A 21486-nucleotide genomic window follows, 5' to 3' on the forward strand; every position below is an offset into this window, starting at 1 on the left:
ACATTAGCTCAAATGTAATGTGGAAATTGCCTATGCTGCAGAAAATTTCACATTACCAGGTTGATGTGATTGGCTTCTATGTGCTTTAGCACAATGTCAGCGAGGAGCTGTGTGTCCCATTCAACAGCAGGATTATCTGGAAGATCCCTGAAAACGAAAAATGCAGTTAGTCTTTTCACTGCTGTGAACTCTATAGAGACCATGCTAAAAAAGAGGGATCCTCTTATTAGAGGATGAAATCAAGAAAAGTTCATTTACTGTATAAAACACTGAACCTTATTTAAGAGTCTTACAAGTTTGCATATTGGAGGGTTGAAAGGGAATCTGCAGTTGTAGCACCCTCCCTCTAGATTTGCCAAGGTCTCCCTTTTTTCTTACCATTAAGGCAGACTTCCTGACTGCTTTACTTTAAGTAACATCCATTTTGTTCAATGATTCTTGTTCTCTATTCAACCCAATCAAATTTATTTCTCTCTTTACTTAAAATTCATTTTAAAACACATTTTCCTGAAATACTTTCCAGTCATAACCTACTGGTGAACTACAAATGAAAAGTAACAAGCAAACTCCTGCTGCCACTTATACAGGAATAACGCATTAACCTCAACCAGAGGACAAGAGGACCATAATTATATTGTTATATTGCATGGATTTGATGGCAGTTCTATGCAAAGCAAGCTGTGACTGAATACTCTGCCTGGGTATTTTACATTGTGGGCTCCTAGGGGCAAGAACCTCGAGCCAAATGCAAAATAACACCAAGCAGCCACCAGAATGATTCCATATTTACACAACTGAGAGCTGAATCTGACCCCCCAGTCATTAGATTTGAATGATGCCAAGAAAACATTACTTGCAAAGTTAAAAAGGTTATTAGTAACAATAGGACAACACACAGCTGCTCAAGGCCAATAATGGCATGTTAAACTGGTCTTTTTCTCAGACCTTTTCCATCCTCTGACAGTCCGATAATTGCTGTGAGGTGGTTTGGCAGAAAAGTGACTGCACAGCCTTCTCCCAGACACCAGGGTCTGGATGTGAACGGATCCAGCTGCTCGCTGCAGAGAGCAGGGATGCTCCTTCCCAATGCTCTTCACGCCTCGCTGACTCCCCAGACAGCAAGGATGATACATCTGCAACAACACAACAGGGAAGTCTCTCCTTGGCACATTCCAAAGCTCAGATGGGGTCTTCACGAGAAGTTTTCTGGCCACAAATTTTCCCACTGCTGTTAACAGTTGTAGTAGAGGGAAGAGTGGGAAGTACAAACTGACCATTCACGTTTTCCTCGTTGTGTTATGTACTGCTGTTCAGCACAGACCAAAAGAATGTGCTGTTAAAAACCCAAGCAACAAGGGAAGGCACTTCTACATCAGGGTACATGTTCTAGCTATGGTCCCTGTGGTGGGTTCAATAGCAGCAACAGAGAATAGCATAGCTTTAATAGCATCTTTGCCTAGTGTACACAAGACCTGTGAATTCCTTCTAGGAAAGATTCTTTGGTACATCTGGTTGTTGTCTCATCAGTTTAACAAACCTGCAACTCATCTGCTCAGGACAAAAACTTCGACATGTCATGTTTAAAGAGGAAGCAGCCCTGTTGACCCGAAGGTATTACACGTCCCACCACATCACAGCAAGCGTTAAAAATATGCTTCAACTAAAACATCCCAAGCAAGGTGCACACCAAGCAGAAACCAAGTGGAAGTCTGACAGTGCTTCAGCTGGGCAATGGTACCTTTGAGGTTGTGTCAAGGCTTAATCTGATAATATTTAAAATAGTATATTAGTTTAAAAGGGTTTCTTCACTACCCATTTACGATGCAAATATCATTCCCCCTTTTGGACAGGAGTTAAATGAAGCTGTGGAGGAAGTGAAGAGTCCCATTAAAGCAGGAGGGGAGCACCAACAGGGAAAGGTCAGAAAAAAAAGTAGGGCTTGCAGTTTATGATGTCCAGGAGGCTTTGGTGTCAGAGCCACTGCACTCAGCTTTATTGGGCTGTCTCCAAAAAGGCTGCGGGTAGTGGAGCAGGTTTTAACTAGTTTAGACAGATAAAGATCACCCTAGTTCAATGGAAATGAACAGCTGGAGGCAACGGTTTAGAATCCCTGGAAACAAAACAATCTGAAGGCATGAGCAAATTAACTCCCTGAACACTGAACCGATTAAGCAGGAATATTCTGAGAGAAATTTTGTCTCTACCCACTCACTCCCAGTATAGAAAAAGAGTTCTTTCTCTGGCATAATATTTGTCAGGTACCAAAGTCAGAGAAGCTGATCTTGCCAAAAAAGACACACATGTACATAAGCACATTCATAACTCATTAAGAGCCACAATGGCCCAGTGAAGTATTTTTACCTCACTCTGCAAACACAAGAAGTGACACACAGGTCATGCCCAAAGTCACCCAGACAAGTCAGCAGCAGAACTAGCAATACTGCCTTTGCTCTGGATATCAATAATTTAGTCGAGGTAAAGATGAAAAGGTGACTGAGAAATTCAAGTCCACATACACTGTATAGCAATGAATCACAGAATCACTGAAGTTGGAAAATAACTCTAAGATCATCATGTCCAACTGTCAGCCCAGCACCATCATGCCTCCTAAACCATGTCCCGAAGTGCAACACCCACATGCTTTTTGAATGCCTCCACCACTTCCCTGCACAGCTTTTTCCAGTGCTTCACCACTCTTTTGGTAAAGAAATTTTTCCTAATATCCAATCTAAACCTGAGGCCACTACCTCTCATCCTATCACTTGCATCACAATGCGTGCAAGCTCCATTGTTTCTCTAGCAACTTTGTAGGGGCATACAAACTTTGGAAACTACTGTAGTTGACAAAATCATCTATTCAGTATAAGATGTTCTTCCTAATATCATAAATCAGTCCTCACCAAACCTGAAAAGTCCACTGACTCAGTGCAGTATTGACGTTGCATTCATTGTGTTTTCACGCTCAGGACTCAGTATCAGAAACATCCAGCATTTGAATGGTTAATCACACACCGCCTTTCTGGCCAAGGCTGATGCTGCCTCTGAGCTCAAGGTCTGAAGGGCTGAGATAAAGCATTATAAATGAGTGAAAATTAGCACATTCCCTGGAGCAAACTGGAGCTGGTCCCAGGAGACGGCTCCCCACTGGCTCTCCCTGTCCCCTGCCCCAGCGAGCTGCCATCGGTCACTGGAGGGATCAAGCGAGGGGGTCACATTGCTGGAGGGTGCAGGTGGGAAGGGCAGTCACTTATCACTTTGGACACTTGGTCTCATTTTCATCAAACTATTATGGTCTGGAAGTGATGTTTATGGACATTCCACACAACTGATACAGGCGGCTGCGTGGAGGCAGCTCTTGTTGACCAGGGACAATGGGAGATGCATAGAAGAAGTAAAAAGGTTTTAATGGACTAAGGCTCCAGATGCCAGGCCCTCTCCAGGTCCCCTCCTCATGCCTGCTACGGCTGTGGAGTGTAGCCCCTCTAATGCCTCAGCCTCAGCCATTAAAACACTGTGCACGTTGCCAGTGATGCTGTTCCTGCCGGTAGCCCAGGCAATTTTGTAGGATCATCTTTGTAGGAATGTTTAGGCTCCAGATGGCTAGATTCCTGTCCTTCAGAAGGTCTCTTTTTGCCAAGACAGAGATTTAAAATCCTTCACAGATATATACTGCCAAGTTACACCCTTCTTACATGATAAATTGCTCAAATACTGTCTAATTTCTCACCACTCATCTACCACGGATCTTTTAGCAACAGCCAGTGCATTTGTACGTGCAATCTTCTTTCAAAGCCCTCCATGCAATTTATTCTGCTCGTGAACTAAGCTCTCGTGACTGCTTTAAACAGTCTGTGCCAAGTCCACATGGGTTAACAAACAGCATATAGGCTGCCCTATAGGGGATGCTTGCAGTTAGAATAACCTTGAGATCTGTTCCTCTTGAAATCACAGAATCAGGCAGCCCTCAGGCCGCTGATGGGGACTGGCAAGCACCCTCCCTGCCTTGACATGGAGCCAGGTGACAACGGGGAAGGGAGCGGAGCGGCAATAGGGTTCCTTCTAGGAAATGCTTAGGTCCCCATGAATACATTCTGAGACATCAGAGCAAAACTTTCAAGGTACTAACGTGATTTTCCATTCCACTACACAGCAAAAGGATCAAGATGAAAGGGCTTTCCCATTCCTTAGTGCCTTTTTACCCTGCAGCATGACCGTAATCAATCCAAGGCTAGGGACCAGGAAACATTTTTGCATAATTTCTCCTCCTGATCCCTCCTCTCCTCCGTGAATGATTTCACATGAAATCAGCACAAAGGTCAGTAGATGGATGGTGGATTGCATAGGAAACAGGTGAACTGCTGTGCAGGAGGTTCCCAGCTGAGAACAATGACCGCAGTGTGTTTGTTGGAACAAAGGATGCCCTTTGTATAAAGTTAACTGTATGAAATGAACATCTGGGCAATTGAAACTGGATCAAAAAGCAAAAGATCCCACAGAACAAAATTACGTGAGTGCACAATTAGTGAAAAAGCCATGTGATGACTAGAGGCGATCGGTGACCTTTATATATCATAGCATCATAGTAACTGAAAAAAATTAGTAAACAAACAATTTCATGTTTTCTAACGTAGAGCAGAGAATTTTTATTTTGGAGATTACGCTAAGCTAAGTTAAGACAGGCTAACCTGAGATCTTGAAGCAGAGCCTCTAAATCCTTACATTAATAACTATTTATAAATTCTTCCTCCTACAATGGCCAATTACAGACAGGAGGGAAATGTTGCTGTTGGGCTGCATGTGCATCTCTGATTCATTTGAAAAGAGCCCACTCAGACAAACGATCAGCATCTTGCAACATCATGTTATACAGAGGACAGATGCTCTGTGCTTATTGGAATGTAACAACCTACAATTTGGGAGCAAAATGGACTAAACCAGGATGCTAACTGTCAGTTGAAAAGCCACGTACGACACAGAAGCTCAGGCTGGAACTTTTACATCTGCAGCTTCCTCTTCATAATAATGAAACACAAATTATCTGAGATTTGTATTTTAAGATCATAGAATCACAGAATTGTTCTGTTGGAAAAGACCTTTGAGATCATCAAATCCAACTGTAGCTGTTCACCACTAAACCTGAGCACCTCATCCACCTATATTTTAAATCTTTCCAGTGACTGTGACTTGGAAATAAGAAACTCATGTTTTGGGGTAGGCAGAAGACAAAGGAAGTGGTGAAAACATCAACGACTGGAATATTAAAAATGAAATACACTTCAAATATTTCACAAAAGAAAAAAAAGCAGAATGGACATAATAATTTTCTCCCATCCTTAACTTTTGTAATGTGTAAATCTGGACCTACTCCATAGAAATTTCTAAGGTAAATGAAATTATTTGAGATGCTAGGTAGGTGCTGACATCACTAATCTGGCCATAGCAGGCAGAAGTCACCCATAAAGGGAAAAAACACAAAGGCAGACAGCACTCTGCTCCGCTTGCTCAGAACTCTGGGCAAGCTGTGAATGCTTCTCCTCTGAGCTATGTAAAAACACAGAGCACCTCTGACATATCCCGAGTATCCCCATAACTCCTCAAAGGTAAATTAGATCTCTAGGGAACAAACTTTTTGACTCAGGCATGATCATGTGTTTCTGTTTGAGACACAAGCCTCCTTCAGGTTTAAATTCAAAGGAATTATTACAGAACACAGGATTGCTTGTTTGCAAAGACCTATCCAAATGTCCCTGTTCTCATTTATTTTTTAATGAATTATTGATGATTTCTCAGCAGCTTAATGTCTATTCACAGAGATGACACAATTGCTTATCATAATTTGAAATCTGGTATTCATTTGACGTCTGTGCCTCAGAGCCTTGTTGATAAATTACAGCACAAAGCTCTGTAGGAACAAGTTCATATTCAATGTCTTTAAACATAAACAATTGATGGTGCCTTTCAAGAACAGAAATGCACAGATACTACAGTGGCTAAAGCTGGTTTTAAAAAGTTACTTTAAAAACTAACTTGGAGAGGGCATCAGGCCCTAATGTGTAAAACAGGAAACAAAATTCACCTCAACTAATTCTGGATTCATCACTGGTTTAATCACAGCTTTCCCATCTTCTGCTCTTCACCCCTGCAAAATGTTAATAATCAGACGTTCACACCTATGTAAAGAAGTTTGAGATCTTTCTAAGAAAAGCATTATGTCTGTTCTCTCATTTCCAGACTGGCATCTAAAACCCATGTCTTGGCAGTCCTGAGTGCTGGGAACCCCACAAACCTGTCCTTTATTCCCTGTACTGTCTTCCCATGAAGTATGGAATCAACTTCAACATCTTGGCCCCAGCTCAAAGGTCTGGCTCAAAGCATATATAAGGCTGCATGAAGCTCCAAAACGATCAGTACAGTGAACAGCTCTGCTCCTGTGCTGCAGAGGGACTCTGCAATAAGGATAACGTCTGCTCAAGCAGTTAGAACTTCCTTAGGGGCTGGTGCCAAACAGTGAATGGATTCCCAAATCAAATGCTATCACAAACCACTTTGCTTTCAGCTGCGAAGACCAGGAATACTCTTTGGAACAGATCCCTTCTAGCAGAAACACAGCAGTATTTGAAGTTTAGAATTCCCCAGACTCTCCAGTGCACATCAGAAAGCTAAGACATCTGGGCCAAGTGTTATCCTAACAATGGAGACCCTGTTTGCCAAACCACCTGACAGGGATCTGGGTGTGTCGCCTGCTGGGCACCTTGCTTTGGTCACGTAGTGGCAAGGTGCAATACTGCAGCTAAGGAACGTGATTTCTAGTAAGGTCACATTAGTGGAGAACAAGATTTCCAGCATATGTCTACAACTCGTTGCCTGGTTCTTGGTCTCACACAGCAAATTGCATCAGTGGTGGATGTGCACTTAGAACACAGCCCTACCCCAATGCTGTTCTGCAAACACATGAGCTCCAAGAGGAGAAACAAGTCATGGAAGTCTCACGTGCAACTGTCACACTCTAAGTGTGACGCTTGTTATCACTGTGTCGCTGAAATGTGCTCAGGGACTACCACAAAGAACACATCATCATTGCTGGTTGAGCAACCACACAAGGCAACGAGCACTGAACACCTTGTCAGGCACAGTTCTGGATGCAGCTGCCAGAGAACAGAGTGGCTTCTCGTTCATTCCCTCCAACATACACTGAGAAGCCCCAGCTTCAGTTTAAGCAGAAATCTCCCATGGGTTGTTTGAAGGAACAGCTCAGTGCCCTGGTGAGACTGGTAGTAACAAAACAATTCAGTTCAAACCCCTGCAGAGGATTCTTCAGCAGTACCACCCTTTTACCTTTCACCCTAGAGCAAAGTGTGATGTTTTATGCCACATTCCCAACTTTCATTCATGTTTGAGTTGCGTGCATTTTGCACATCCACTACCTGCCAAGCCAAGGACAGTAACAGCTCGTTGTCCCCACCAGCACTCTGTGAGCAGAATACACTGTGTGCACATGGACTGAGCGGAGTCCACAGCTCTCACATCACGGACACATTTTCAGCCAGCCACCGTCAGCCTGTTTCCAGCACAACCAGCAGTTTCCAGCACTACAGGCCACTGGCAGTGACTCGCCAAGTGCTGGGCAAGAGGTTTCCCTCTCATTTTACAGAAGCTGGGCTGGCTGTGTGATCTGTTTGGGACCATTAACAGAGCTCACTAAAAACATCAGTTAGAAGCCAGACTTAGCAGTCTCACGAGATGTGGGGCTGCCACTCTGATTTATGAGTCAGCAGCTCCTCCTCAGGCCCACTGAAATGTGGTTTGGGCAGCAGACAACAGTGCAGTGTGATATGAAGTAAATTCCACTCACATCTTGGAGAGGTATGCAGGGAACTGGACCATTAAAGTCCCTACCTAGTTCAGGAAAACAAGAATTCACCAACCTTTTTTCTGAGTATCTGGTAGCAAAGTAGATTTCTGCCATCTGTCCTAAACGACGGGCAAATAACAGACAACAGGCAAAATAACAGATCTATTCGCAACATCTGGCGACCTCATCTGCAGATCTCTCATAAGACAAACATCTTCAAACACGCTGGCATCTTAGAGCACAGTTGCTGGGCAAAGGCACAGACGTACAGCACTTCAGTTCAGCCCCTTCCTGGGGCCAAGAAGGTGTGGAAAAGCTCTCTCTGTGGAAAGCTTGAACAAGGCAAACTACAGCAGTTGGTGGCCTTTGGGAATTTGCCTCACATTCCCAGAACAATCAGCTCTTGGCTACGTCAGCTCCCAGAGGAGGGGCAAACCGACCCGAAACCAAAAAAGGTGGACTCCTCTCTACTAACATCCAGTTCCTTGGGCTCAATTACTTATCACTTCGGGATGTCTCTGGCCACTCTGACAAAAACAGAGGATGAACACAGACCATGTTTCTCCAAAATCACCATCTTTATTGCAAGAAATGAGCATCACCAAGTCTATATGAAAAGATAGGGCAGTTTCCAGAACAGCTCATAGCAGTGCTCACTTCAACATTATTACTGGCTTTGCCATAGTGCCTAGGACTTCATCTGACAGTCTAAGTTGTCCTGAAGGAGAACAAAAAGCCAAGTAATCCTACAATCTGAAATAGAAATCACTAACAAAACCACAACACTGAGGAGAAGACCACAGGACTTCACTCCTCCCGTATGCATTTCTTCTGTTTTGTAAAATGCTTTGAAAAACAAAACAGCACAGCACGGCAGAGCCTGGGACACGGTGCATTAACCCATGTACTAGGAAGCCACGTCCAGCACAAATGCTGGCATCATTGGTTCAAGAAGGACAGACTTATAATTCCAGACTGCTGGGCAGGAGGTCTAACTCTTGTGGTGGAAGAGCAGTAAGTGGACAGGCAGGAGAATGCAACGTGTTCTTCCTCGCTAGGTTTTTACTACAGTACTGGCACATGAAGTTCCCGACGTGCATCATAACAGGCCCAGGACTCCACAATGGAAAGAGTACAAACCCAAGGGGAAGGAACAGAAAGTCTCTCATAGCAGTCAGCAAAATCTTTCAGAGGTGAAAGACCGAAATACCGCAACCCATATAAGCCAAATAAATGTAGCATCACTTCATCACAACCTTAATATTAAATCTGTTTGCTCTTGGAATGATAAACACACCACACTGTATTGGCAAAAACTGTAGTTCCTGTTGGCGCAGGTAAATCACACAGAATGTTGCCGCTGCCTTAATGGTGTGGGCCAGACCCTCAAAAGGAAGGAGAGCCAAATACGTAACCGCTCCTACTAAAGAGATAGACCTCAGTCTATTCCGTGTAACAAATAAACTGCAGTCAGAAACCTCAGGAGAAAGCTTGTAGCCAAATCAACCACTCAGCCATTTTAATTAATCACCTAGGAAGAGAAAGCACAGAATAGTCACTTCACGGACAGTTATTTCTCATGCCAAAACTTATGTAAATGCAGATGCAACTTCAGCAGAGATCTCAAGAGGACGATGGCTTGGGTCCAAATGCAGCTTCCCATGTCACAAGGTTCAACTTTCCCTGTATCGATTCCATCCAGAAAGAGGTTCCCTGACTCCTCAGCTTCCCAAAAACAACTGTCTCCCACAATCCATATGATCTACGCAATGATATGGGAACTTTACTTCCTGAAGTGAAGGTGCACCCACCCTTTATAACACTGAGGTTCAGAGGCCCTGAGCTCTGCAGCTGGGTGTAAATTTTATTACTACCATCAAATCCCTTCCTTTTCTAAGACAGCTTGTATCAAGAAGTTAAACATCTATCTTAACTGAGAGCTTGATCCTGCAAACTTCACTGACATGCAAACGATCCTCCTGCAGGCACCGTCTTGCCATCCCTGCTCATGTGAATGCCCCAATTACGGGATGACTTGAGCAAGCTCTACACGAGAGCAGCCACTGAAAACTCGTACCAGCTTCCACAGCCAGGAACTATGCCTGGAACTCCATTTGCTAAGCGGGACTCAACAACAATGAACAAAATGAGTACGACAACGCAACGACCTTTATCGTTTACCCTTCCTCTCCTCCGTGCTCGGATTTAATGCGCGCGTTATGCAACGGGTTTGCTATAGCAACGCCCGGCTGCTCGGCAGTAACCCCGCCGCTGCCGCGGGCCGTGATGCAGGCGCTGAACTTTGGCCCACTAGCGAGCCTCCCACTCGCCCGGCAGCGCTGCTGGCCTGTTTACACGGCTCACATGACGGGCCAGAGGGAGGCTCCTGGCACCCACCAGCATCCAGACGGATTTCTAGGACCAGGCCAAGATTGCCAAAGGCTGGGAAGGATTAACTCTTGCGAGCAGGGACTTCATGCTGCAGTGGCCGCTTGCAATGGTCCAAGAGAACAGCCACTCTGCAAGGAGAGCCCTGACATCACAGAAGGATTAAGGCATCCGGTGAGGGGGGTGGTAAGGAACTCAATCAGCTTTAATGAAGAGAACAGCAACTTTTTTTCTTAATGAGTGTCATATGAGTGAGGATAATGAAGCGGAGCTGGGAACACAATAGACTCATCAAGCACCACGTGGTATGAATTGCATGGACTTGGGTTACATGGGGTGCACAAAACTATCCCGCTCGCATAGAGCAGTGTGCCAGCAGCACCCCGGTCCTGGGCTCCGGAGCACCGTACGAGTCCCAGGGACACACGGGGTACCTTGGAGACAGAGCAGCTGTGCTCTAGTTGCCTTGCTAAAAATAGTTATTTAATCTCCCAGCACAATCCCGTAAGAGAAGGCTGCAGATGACCAACCTGCAGCCAACGCCATCACCGTACGAGCAGGACTGCTACGACTGCAGGGCTGCTACAGCATTTGCTTCCACGCAGTAACAGATGTTTGTTAACTAAACCCCCTGTGAAGCTGGTATGGGGAAGTAAGCAAGTAATAACCTCTGCATCTTATAATGAGAGAATGAAGAGCTCAGATAACTCTCCCTAGAGAGCCCAAGGCAACAGAGCTGAGTCAGGGGCAGAGCCAGAACGGAGCATGTGAGCTCCCAGGTCACAGCACGCCCGCAGCCCAGCACTGCATCACCCACACTCACTCCAGGAATACGTTTTATTGCCTGGGGCAAATAAAAATCAGTTTTTCAACAGGCCACTTACAAGGCTCTGCAGAGCCTCATACATTCCTGGGTACTTGGGCTGAACAGAAAACACATTAAAAGTCACAAATTATCCATCACTGCACTAACATCACAGGAGCTGCTTAAAGTAGCCCCCAAAACCTGGTGATAGTCAAAGTGCTGACTTCTGCATCATTTAACTGTGCTCTGGACTGCACTGGGATGACACAGCTCTGCGCGGCTGTTTCTAGCAATATTCTTGGCCCAACTTCCTTATATACACAGAGTAGTCTACATAAACTCATGCCTCACGCTGAAATATTGCATTTTCCAGCAAACCTCTCTTATTTCCAGTAAGACACTGTGTGGATTTCTTTTCTTGCTATGGTTACAAGTTCTTTGTAACAAGAATGGTCCCTGTAGCTACAGCACTGGAAAGCAGGTATGTCTTGACACCAGATCTCCCTTTGACAGCTGAATGTTCATCCACCTTTACACCTAAATCCAAATATAAATGGTTCATCAAAAACAATGAAAGGATATTTGTTAGGTGTGGCACTGAAAAAGCTCAAATGGCATCAATGACTCAAGTCTCATTTTTGCAGAATACTTAAAAACTAATTTACAGGAAAACATTCATCCTCCACCTGAAAACAGACTGAACACTTACACACTTCATGCAATTCAGTTAAATATTAACTACTAAAGAAGAAAAAACAGCACGTAACTCAGACAAGATCTGTTAAGCTTACATTCACAAAACCCATTAAGAATGTAGAATGTATGTGCACAGAGGAAAGGCTATGGAATGAACTGAATTATTTCAATGTGAACAAGAATTGCAGAGGGATAGTCTGAAACACTGAAATGAGAAAGTATTGAAATTACTGTATAAGAGTATGCAGGTACAACAAGATAGTTAATATGTGACTTGTTAGAAGAGAGGGCATGACTTGGTATGGAACTGTAGTCAAACTGCATTTAATGCCTCAGTTGGTACAGAAGGATCAGATAACAAAATATCTATCCCAAATCCTGCTTCACTTTCTAAAAAACTATTTCAGTTGCCTGCATTACAGTGCAGTAACTCCTTTTAAACAAAACTGAATGAAGAATCTACAAGAGGCAAAAGATGCTCAACAATGTCCAGCACGGCATTAATTCCCCTTGTTCCTGATCTCTTGTGCAATAAAACTGAGATTATGGGTCATAAAATGCCATCCACATTCGCAAACTCTAGTGTACGTTAGGAAAAAAAGGTGAATACCTTTGAAAACATACACTTCCTATTTGCTGCATCAAGTTCTGTTTTCTCCTTTTTAAAAAGCTGATGATGCATCATCAGAGCAGCTACGTTTCCTACAGATCAAATTCTCTACAAAGAGAATCAAAATTTGCTTCGGTATCTCCACAAAGAACACCAGTAAACTCCATGAGCAAACTAGTAAATCCCATCCCACTACTTAGACACACTACTTTGAGTATCTTCTACATTTTTACTCATTATAATGAAAATACCTATATATTTTTTAACAATTTTTCAGCATTACTTACCTCTTAACAGAATATCTTGTTCTATTTGTAGTTGTTATATGTTGGAAATTCTGGATTGCTGGCACTCTTTGTTGGTGGGTTGGGTTCCTGTTTGGTGGTGGGGTTACATTAAACGTACTCCCGAGGTAACAACTGCCCCTTTAAGGAATTCATTCTTTTTAATAATTTGCTCTAATCTGAAGTACCGAATACAACTTCTTATTCAAGCTTACACTGGCAGTGAAAAACTTCATAATTTCATGTATAATGATTGAACTAAGGCCAAAGGGAATAAAACCATTTAGCTGTCACGTGAACTCAGAAGAAGAAAGGCTTCTTTGGCAATATAATTACAGAGCACATAGCTTCTAAGAGGAAATGAACCACAGGGATTTATATGATTAGACTTTTTTCCCCTTCTCTTTTTAATGATAGCTAAGGCTTTCTTTCACTCAGCCCTTCCAGTCTAACAGCACACAATAAGAAAATGCTTAGCAGGCAGGATCTGGGACTGTTAACAGAGATGTTTTAAGGGGACCCTGATATGGGGTGGAATGCATGAATGATTTTTTCACGAGGCCCACCATCCTCCTCCTACCTACCTGCAGCCCTAACACCTTCCTGACATTGACTGAAGAGGTAAGTAGTGCCTGTAAGCCCCTTCCAAGCGCTTTCTTTTCTGGTATGTTAGCAAGATTATGGCCAAACACATACTGTGCTGTTTGGAACCCTTGTGCATTCCCATCCAGTACAGTTTTGAGTATCTGATTCACCTTGGTTGTGGCTGCAGAGATTTGCACAACACTTCAGCTACATCAAGATCTCATTTATACACGGAACTGATGTTCTGTTCCACCACATCATCTTTTTTTTTTAGTGTTTGATAGGAATGGTTGGACTTGATGATCTGGTGGGTCTCTTCCAACCTGGTTATTCTATGATCCTATGATTCTAACATCCAGACAAAGCTGGAGTGGAGAACTGTGAGCCATTTCATGCTGCCGTATTCAAATGTTGGCAACACTCGGTGTTGTGGCAGGCAGTACTCAAGGGCAGTGACCAGTTTACTTAGTTGTCTTGGTAACATTGCGGTTGACCTGGGTTGACCAGATCAGTGTGACTTAATCACCATAAGCAGAAGGAAACAACTGCAACAAGTGGCGGAGCTGATTGATGTAGGTTCCTTCACTCATCGGACTTTCTCAAACTCGCGTGTCTCACGTTCACAACCTTTGGCCTGCCTAAGCGTTCAAACAATCCTGACTGTAGATACCTCTGACAACCACGTAACCATTTACTGTTTACTAGGTAGGAAGGATCTGTATACATTACCTATGCACTCCCTGTGGTTCACAGGAAGCAGCCAGGTTATAAACACCTATTTGCACTGCATCAGTACTGCAGGATTTCTGCTGGTGGTCTGTTAGTTAGAAGGTAGAGTGTAATGTGCATGTTTTTACCTATTAAGTGTGTTTAAACTCGTTTACCTAAAGCCTGTCTTCCTCTCTCTCTACGTACAACACTGCAGCTGTGGAGATCATCCAAGACACTAAAACAAGTGGTCCCCTGATGGAACCACGAGAGAGCTGGAGGAAAAGCATTTTCAGCAAGAACATTGACAGCATAATCTGCTTCTGCTTCAGTCCAACTCGTTCTCGCAGGAGCAGCAGTATGACAGAATATTTTGCAAAAGATTTGTCTTTATATGCATGGCTGTCAGTCCTAAATGTTGTGCCTTGTCCTTACAATAATTACATCAAATGCTCAGTGGAGATGTTTTCTAAATTGAAATAAATAGAATCAATACAGACTGGAGTCAACTGCACAGTCATGCTGCATGAATAAAACACATTGATGGATACTCTTGGCTAGCGCTCAACAGGGATTTGGTCATTGCTATTGCTATGCAAACTGCATTTTAAGTGGTGAGCTAGCAGTTCAAAAATCTCATTTCTGTCTAACTTTTATCTACTATTGTTACAAATAACTCCCAGGAATCCTCAAATAGAAAGAGCTGCATATTTACCTCTGTTACACAGCACAAGGGAAGAAAAAAATATTTCAGAAAATAGATACGTACTGCTGTAAACCCAGGATTTAGGGGAAAGACATCACATAAAAATTACTCAATGTATTTTTACAACTTAACTTCAAGTCATCTGCATTTCTCGTATGTATTTCTCCAACACCAGACTATCCTTTTTTCCATGCTGCCCAATTGAACTGTTACAGTGAAACAGGCTTCTGAACCTTCACGTGGTTTTGCAGTTTGTGCGTCCTTTGCAGGATCTCACAAAATGAATGTCAAACTTCTAAACACGGTCGCTTTCTTTATCATCCCAAGCAGACAAAGGTTGTCTCAGTTCACTGCTAAGGCACTGAAGCATGTTCAGGTCTCATCTGATTACAGAGAGCTGTAAGGCCCTGAGGCAGCAGCGACTGTCGACACAGCTGTCTCCGAGTGCTAAGACAAATGTCCTACTGGGCAACCTCTGAATCAAAATGGAAACGCATCTTCTGAAATGGATTAAGGGTAAGGACAGGGACTGTAAATAGGCCAGGAAGCCAGGAAAGTTTATAAGGTATTATTAAAGGAGCTTCTATGGGGCTGTTAGAAAGTACCTTGACCTTGGTGGAGTTTTGCAAGTCTAAGTATGCTTAAGTATTCTGTTTCTCTTGTCACCTGTTGCTAGCAGGATTATATCTAAATTAGCATCTTCTCAGCCTGTCTTGCTTTAGACGCACAAGACCACACAGAATATGCAAAAGGTTTGCAAAGAAGTGAGATGCAGAGATCTGCATGCTAATGACATAATGAGCTCTTGCAAGAAAAGCAGTCTTGCTGCATCAGCTCGGAGCAGCTCTCGCCCCCATCCCTCAGCTGACAGGCAGGGCTAAGCCGGCTGGGGACAGCACGGGGCAAATGCAGCAGCACAGCTCCAGGGACCCTCATCACCGATGCCTGTCCAGCAATACGTAGAATAAGAGATTAATAGAAAATGCTCTAATGAAAATGTGCCGCTCAGTCAAATCTTTCATTGACAGGTGTCCGAGTCTTCTCTAAGCATGGGACCCAGCAGCCACTTTTTCTTCCCCGTACCTGAAAAAACTGTGCAAACAGAAACTATTCCATGGTCTCTAAAGTGGAGCAGAGAATTTTTCTGGAGATTACGCTAAACTAAGTTAAGACAGGCTACTGTCACTACTTTGTCTTCCCTTTGAGGTATAACAGACATAGTTGTATGGGGATAATGTGACAGGGAGAGGACAGAAAATCCTGGCAACCCTGCAGTCAGTAGCAAAACTTCTGTTCCTTCCTGGAGCTCTGCTTAGGGACTTGTCTCCCACATGCACTCAGCAGCAGAAGCAAACTGGAGCAATCCTGTTTCCCAGTCCCTGTAACCCCTGAACAAGCCTATCTCCTGAATTTAAATCCTGAGGGTTAAACATTCCAAAATAAATTACTGTTTAAATAGATCATTTTTAGGCCAAACTAGTCTGGGTGACATTGTTTAAACATTAAGTTCTCCAGGTTTACTTCTCTAATCTCTCTATTTTTTCTTTTTAATTAATTTTCTCATCTTCTGCGGCTTAGAAAAAGATTGAATCAGTAGATAGTTACTCCCACATCTGGGCTTTCTTTAAACAAAGTCACAGATATTATGCATCTTCTCCTGCATAATACTTTATTGCTTCCAGTGTCCATGCTTTTTGGCATTTTAATCCTAACTAAAGGCTCACACACTGCCATCTCAGCATGTACAGTACAGTGCATAAGCCACAAAAACATCTGAAGTTGAAGACTTGCCCAGACATCTAATACCTTATCAAAAAAATCTGAAATTCTCTTTTGCTCTGAGTCACTGATAAAAAATTTACTTCATGGAACACTTGAAGGGGCTGGGGAGGAGGGATAGAAAAAAAAAGAAAAACAGCCATTAAATCAGGATCTCTGAACGCACTGGCAGGGAGCAGTTCCCTTCCTATGCCCTGTCTCTCCCAGTTAGGCTGCTCAAATGGCCAGTGACTGCTTCTGACAGCACAGCAGTTACTGCAAACACTGCTGTGGTGAGGGCCTGAGGCAGCTGTGATCCTCAGCGATGATTTGCTGCTTGTCACTTACAAGGAAATAATAATCACTTCAACCCCTTCCTCTATTTAGGTGCAGGTGAAGAAGAGGAAACAGCACAAAAATGCAGCATCAACGAACTGGTCAGGCACCTGCCAACCTCTGAGTGTTTGTTTTACTGCTACAAAAAAGAACTGATCTCTTTGCAGTTGCCCTCAGGTAAATGGCAGAAAGGGCTTATTGGTCATTACCTTTCCACTAGTGAACTGAAGCATGTGAACTCACTCATGTGGACTCAGGGTTTGCCCTTGAACTGGTGTGGGCTGCATTTGGTACTCTGCTTTTAGATCAATATATAACCCAGGCGTAATCTTATCTGGCAGGAACAGGGATATTGGGGAGAGGGGGAGGAACACGGCTTCCAGAGGTGAGGAGAGCAGCTTTTCTAAATGTTAATGGGTTAAGAATAGAAAGGTCAAATGCCTGCCTTATCAGAAGGCCCCATGTGCAAACAGGGACTGAGCTGCAGCAATTGGAGCGCAAGCTGGGTATGAAAGTCAGGAGTTAGTTACTGTAGCTGTAAACACCAAAAGCAGAACGGTGGAACTGGGAAACCTCCCAAGACACTTCTGGTTAATACAGGTCACTGGGAAAGTCCAATCGCCAGGACTGGTTGGAGATTACTTGAGTATCATAGCTGCTGTGGAGCCAGAGATCGCTCACGAGCTGTGTGAAGGCCCCGACAAGGGAACCATGGAAAGATACTGCGAGTGGCAACACAACGAGCCGCTGTAGAAGGGGATACTGAATGTGCTGTACATCAAACATCCTGCGCTGGCAGAGCGCTGCTCCAAATTGCTCCTGCAAGAGCATATCCTTTCTCCTGGAATAAGGAGGTATAAGGATGGAGACAAAAAGTCTTTCCTTACCTCCTTGTAGATAGAGGGTGCTAAACATAGCAGAAGCTGTATGAGGACTTTGTACAGAAGAGCCTCAACTGTGTTCTGCAGTAGTTCTTGAGCATACAGCATAAAGGATTGGGATGGAATAAGAGACGAGGCAGATCAGGAAAAAATACATCTTCCTTAAATACTAATACATTTTAGCCCTATTCTAATTAACCTTCTTATTAGCATCCAAGGAAAGACGCCAAAAGTTGTATGACAGTGGACAGTAACCTCCTTGCACACATAAGCAACCAAACTGAAGCAACAACAAAGTGCACCAACACCCACTGGTGTGTAGAGTTACTTTGTTGTGAGTCATATTGCACAGCACCATGTCTACTGTTTCCATGCTTTCAGTCTGGTACCTTTCACCTGCAATAAATCATCAATTAAATTAATCAACTGACTGCCATTCTAAGAAATGATGCGCAGTGAGTAGCCATGTTCAAGACAATTGCTGTTCCCTCTCTCCTGGTGCAGGAGTTGTCCCAGGAGATGGGTACTGGAGTCTGGGAAACAGAAACAGGACGGCTACCTGGCATGATTCCCTCCTTACTGCAGAACAAAGAGCATCATTCTAGTCAGCCTGTTCCCAGCTGTAAAAATCTATCAAAGGATGGAGTTAATTACCACTTAAAACACTCTGAAGGAATAACAACTACAAATAAAGCAAGATTAAATATATTTTATCCCACAAAAGGGATAAACAGGGTTTATGCTCATTGTTCAAAGATTGTATTCTAACCATTAAATAGGTACTTTAATTGGTAAAGATAGGGTTACAATTAAAAAACAAAAAAGAAATGCATCCACGTGAAGCCGTCACTCTCTGAAAGGCGATTTTAGTATAGTGCCTTCATGTTTGTTCCACAAAGTGACTACTCTGCAGTTAACTGGACTGGCCTCTAACCCCAGCCATAGGGGAGAACATCATAACCTACTTAAATGTGCAGGCTGCATCATTTATGCAGCAGAGCTCCCAAATGGGCACAAATAGCTTATTTCATACACCAGCATTACTCGGCATCTGTTTATCCTGCAGTCTTCTGCAAGCATCTGCTCATTCGCTGACATACGTGCACAGCTCTGCTGCATTAACAACCTGATTTTCAGTCTAGAAAATCTCGAGTTTCTTCATTTAAAAGAGGACAAATAATCGGCAGCAGACATCTTCCATACCCATGGCATCACTGAGTGCTACTAACAGTTGCTGTTTCAGCCCAGAAGCTACCGTATTTTCAGTGACAGCTCTGATATGCTAATCATTTGTGATGTTTTCTGGACTCCTTTTGGTGAAAAAACGCCTTTCTAAAAATGTAAGATCCTCCCCTGTAAGAGAAATAATATACATTCTGGAGAGACAATATACATTCTGGAGAGACAATGCAGCAGAGGGAGAGTCTTTTCCATCTCTTATTTCTTGAGCTAAGAGTTTTATCCAACTTAGTTCAATTTAGGGAGTAAGGAATACAACACAGTGACATTTTCTGAGTTGCTATGAATTTGAATGAAATAATTTGTCATCCCTGAATGAAGTTATGGAGATCCTCCCACAACCCCTTCTGTTTTCATTGTATAGAAGGCAATTTTCAAAATGCTGCCTCAGCTTGGATGTTTATTGCGTGTAGGTGTCTGCCTGCTACAAGTCCTCTTTGTGCCTCTCAGTCTGACATGCACTGCTGTTCTCTTGGCTCTCAGTCACAGCTGCCAACAGTGTAAGAACCCAGGGATATTACAGAAACACCAACTTTCCTCATCCCTGTTTAACATGTTCATATTTCAAAAGATGACTATGCGAGCACATTTTTGCAGCTGAGACTGTTTAAAGATTCAAAGGCATTGGACAGCTAAAATGCACAGCCTAACATAACATTAAAAGCAAGTTCAGGAAAGACCATATGCAATTTTCTGGCCTATATTATTTCTATGCTGTCATCATTTTGAGGCATTTGATATGCTGCTCATTGCTTTAAACCCTAGAATAGCATTTGAATTTTTACCATAATAAACTTTCTCAACAGACTTGCATTTTCTTTATTCTATCCATGTAAGCCACAAGGATATTTTTTTCTCCCTAAATGCCCAATCTGCAGGGAATGGTTGTGAAACTCCATTATTTCCAGGAACTGCTGGCAATCTACCACTGTCTGCTCTTCTCAGTATTGCCTGTATTTTCCTTGTTCAGCTTTAAAAGCCAAACTTGGTTTTCAAAAATGCCCGAGTTTCTCAATGCCAGAACTGAAAAGAGACTAGAACAGGACAGAATTAGATGGTTTTATTATGCTGAAGAACCATCAACTCACATTAAGGGCTGCAGAACAACAAGAGTATAATACTGGAAATTATGCTCAGCCTCAAATCCTATTACTCAGAAATTTTCCTAGACGTTACCAATAGCCTTTCTAAGCTCCAGCACCCCTATCTGATCCCTACACTCAAAAGAAAGTATATTTTCTTTTTTTTAAGTACTTGGGTTTTCATTATTCAGGAAAGTAAAAATAATCTGTAAAGAAAGGTAACCTGAATTCTCCAACATGGGTGATGTCTACCACAATTTGGTCTTCAATAGGCAGAGGTACAAAGAACACAGGTATCTATTCTCAGTTACTCAGGAAAAGGATACACTCCAGGGTAGATGGTCAAAAAAGCTGGAAGATGGGAAAAAGATTCTGGGTTATTCAAATCAGTCAGGATGGTTCAAAAGTTACAATGGAAAACTCCCTATCTAAAGGCTGTCTACAGGACCACACTGGGGTCTCAGCAGAAGCTTCAGAGAAAGCAAGGGAATCACTCCAAATTTACTCTGGCAGGCCTGCGATCAGAATCTGACCACATCCAAACAAAAAACAGACAATGCAATAGGTTATAAGAACAATCATTAGTAGATGGGGTGCAAAAACAATGAAGATCTCTGCGATTCTGATGCACTTCACCAACTGAAAAGATTCCAGGCCTATTGTTCCTCCTCTCCAAAATATCTTGGACTTCATTCTGTGTTCCTGAGGCACTCCTGACAGACAGCTCTAGAAACGTATCTAACAAACTCACAAGCTTCTTCAGCTAAATATTCTCTTGCATTCAATTTAGGAAAGCCACAATGTATGGAGCGATGTCTGAGGCCTGCTTTCTGGGAAGAGGAAATCGGCCATACACAATGTCAACCAAGTTCATTCCTAAATGCAAACCACATTGGGCTGTTGAGCACGATAATAAAAACCTGCTGACCTAGTTTCCTGCAGAACAAAATCCCCTGTCTTCCCTCCTCCTGTGCCAAACCTAAATCAGATCTCCTTCTTTGGAGAGAGAAATTAACCCTTTGACTAGCAAGGAAAACTTTAATAATCATCCTTATTACGGCTGCCCAGGCAAGTGGTGGCTGTCCCATCCCTGGAGGTGTTCAAGGCCAGGTTGGATGGGGCCTTCATCACCCTGATCCAGTGGGAGATGTCCCTGCCCATCACGGGGGGTGGAAGGGGACGGGCTTTAAGGTCACTTCCAACCCAAACTACGATTCCATGATTCTTAACATGTGAATAGCATGGAAACAGTAACTGGTCCATCCCCACAGCTCTGCAAAAAGGCAGGATTATAAGAGAACGAAAATAAAGTACAAGGAAGGTCAGAGACTCTAGCAGAATTTAGCAGAGAATGTAAAATTTCTCTTCCCTCAGCAGGATTTGGAAGGGTGAATCTCTGTGCTCCAACTACTTTGCTTGGTAATCCTTCTGCATTTGCTCTATGCAAATATAAAACCTTCATTCCTGATGTGGCAAAAATATAACAGCACAGCTCAGCTTTTTGAAAAATTGCAACAAACCACTCAAGAAAGGACTATTGTTCTTCCCAAGTTTTG

General features: G+C 43.2%; 1 protein-coding gene across 1 annotated transcript in view; it reads right to left on the reverse strand.

Moving 5' to 3' along the window:
* PIGL (phosphatidylinositol glycan anchor biosynthesis class L) overlaps nucleotides 1-21486 on the reverse strand; it is a 55094-nt gene that overhangs the window by 21114 nt on the left and 12494 nt on the right. Inside the window, exon 3 of the mRNA XM_069874366.1 lies at nucleotides 57-147. Coding sequence (XP_069730467.1) covers nucleotides 57-147 — 91 coding nt within the window. The remainder of the gene's footprint in view (nucleotides 1-56; nucleotides 148-21486) is intronic.

This window comes from Phaenicophaeus curvirostris, chromosome 21 (assembly GCF_032191515.1).
Source record: "Phaenicophaeus curvirostris isolate KB17595 chromosome 21, BPBGC_Pcur_1.0, whole genome shotgun sequence".
Classification (NCBI taxonomy): domain Eukaryota; kingdom Metazoa; phylum Chordata; class Aves; order Cuculiformes; family Cuculidae; genus Phaenicophaeus; species Phaenicophaeus curvirostris.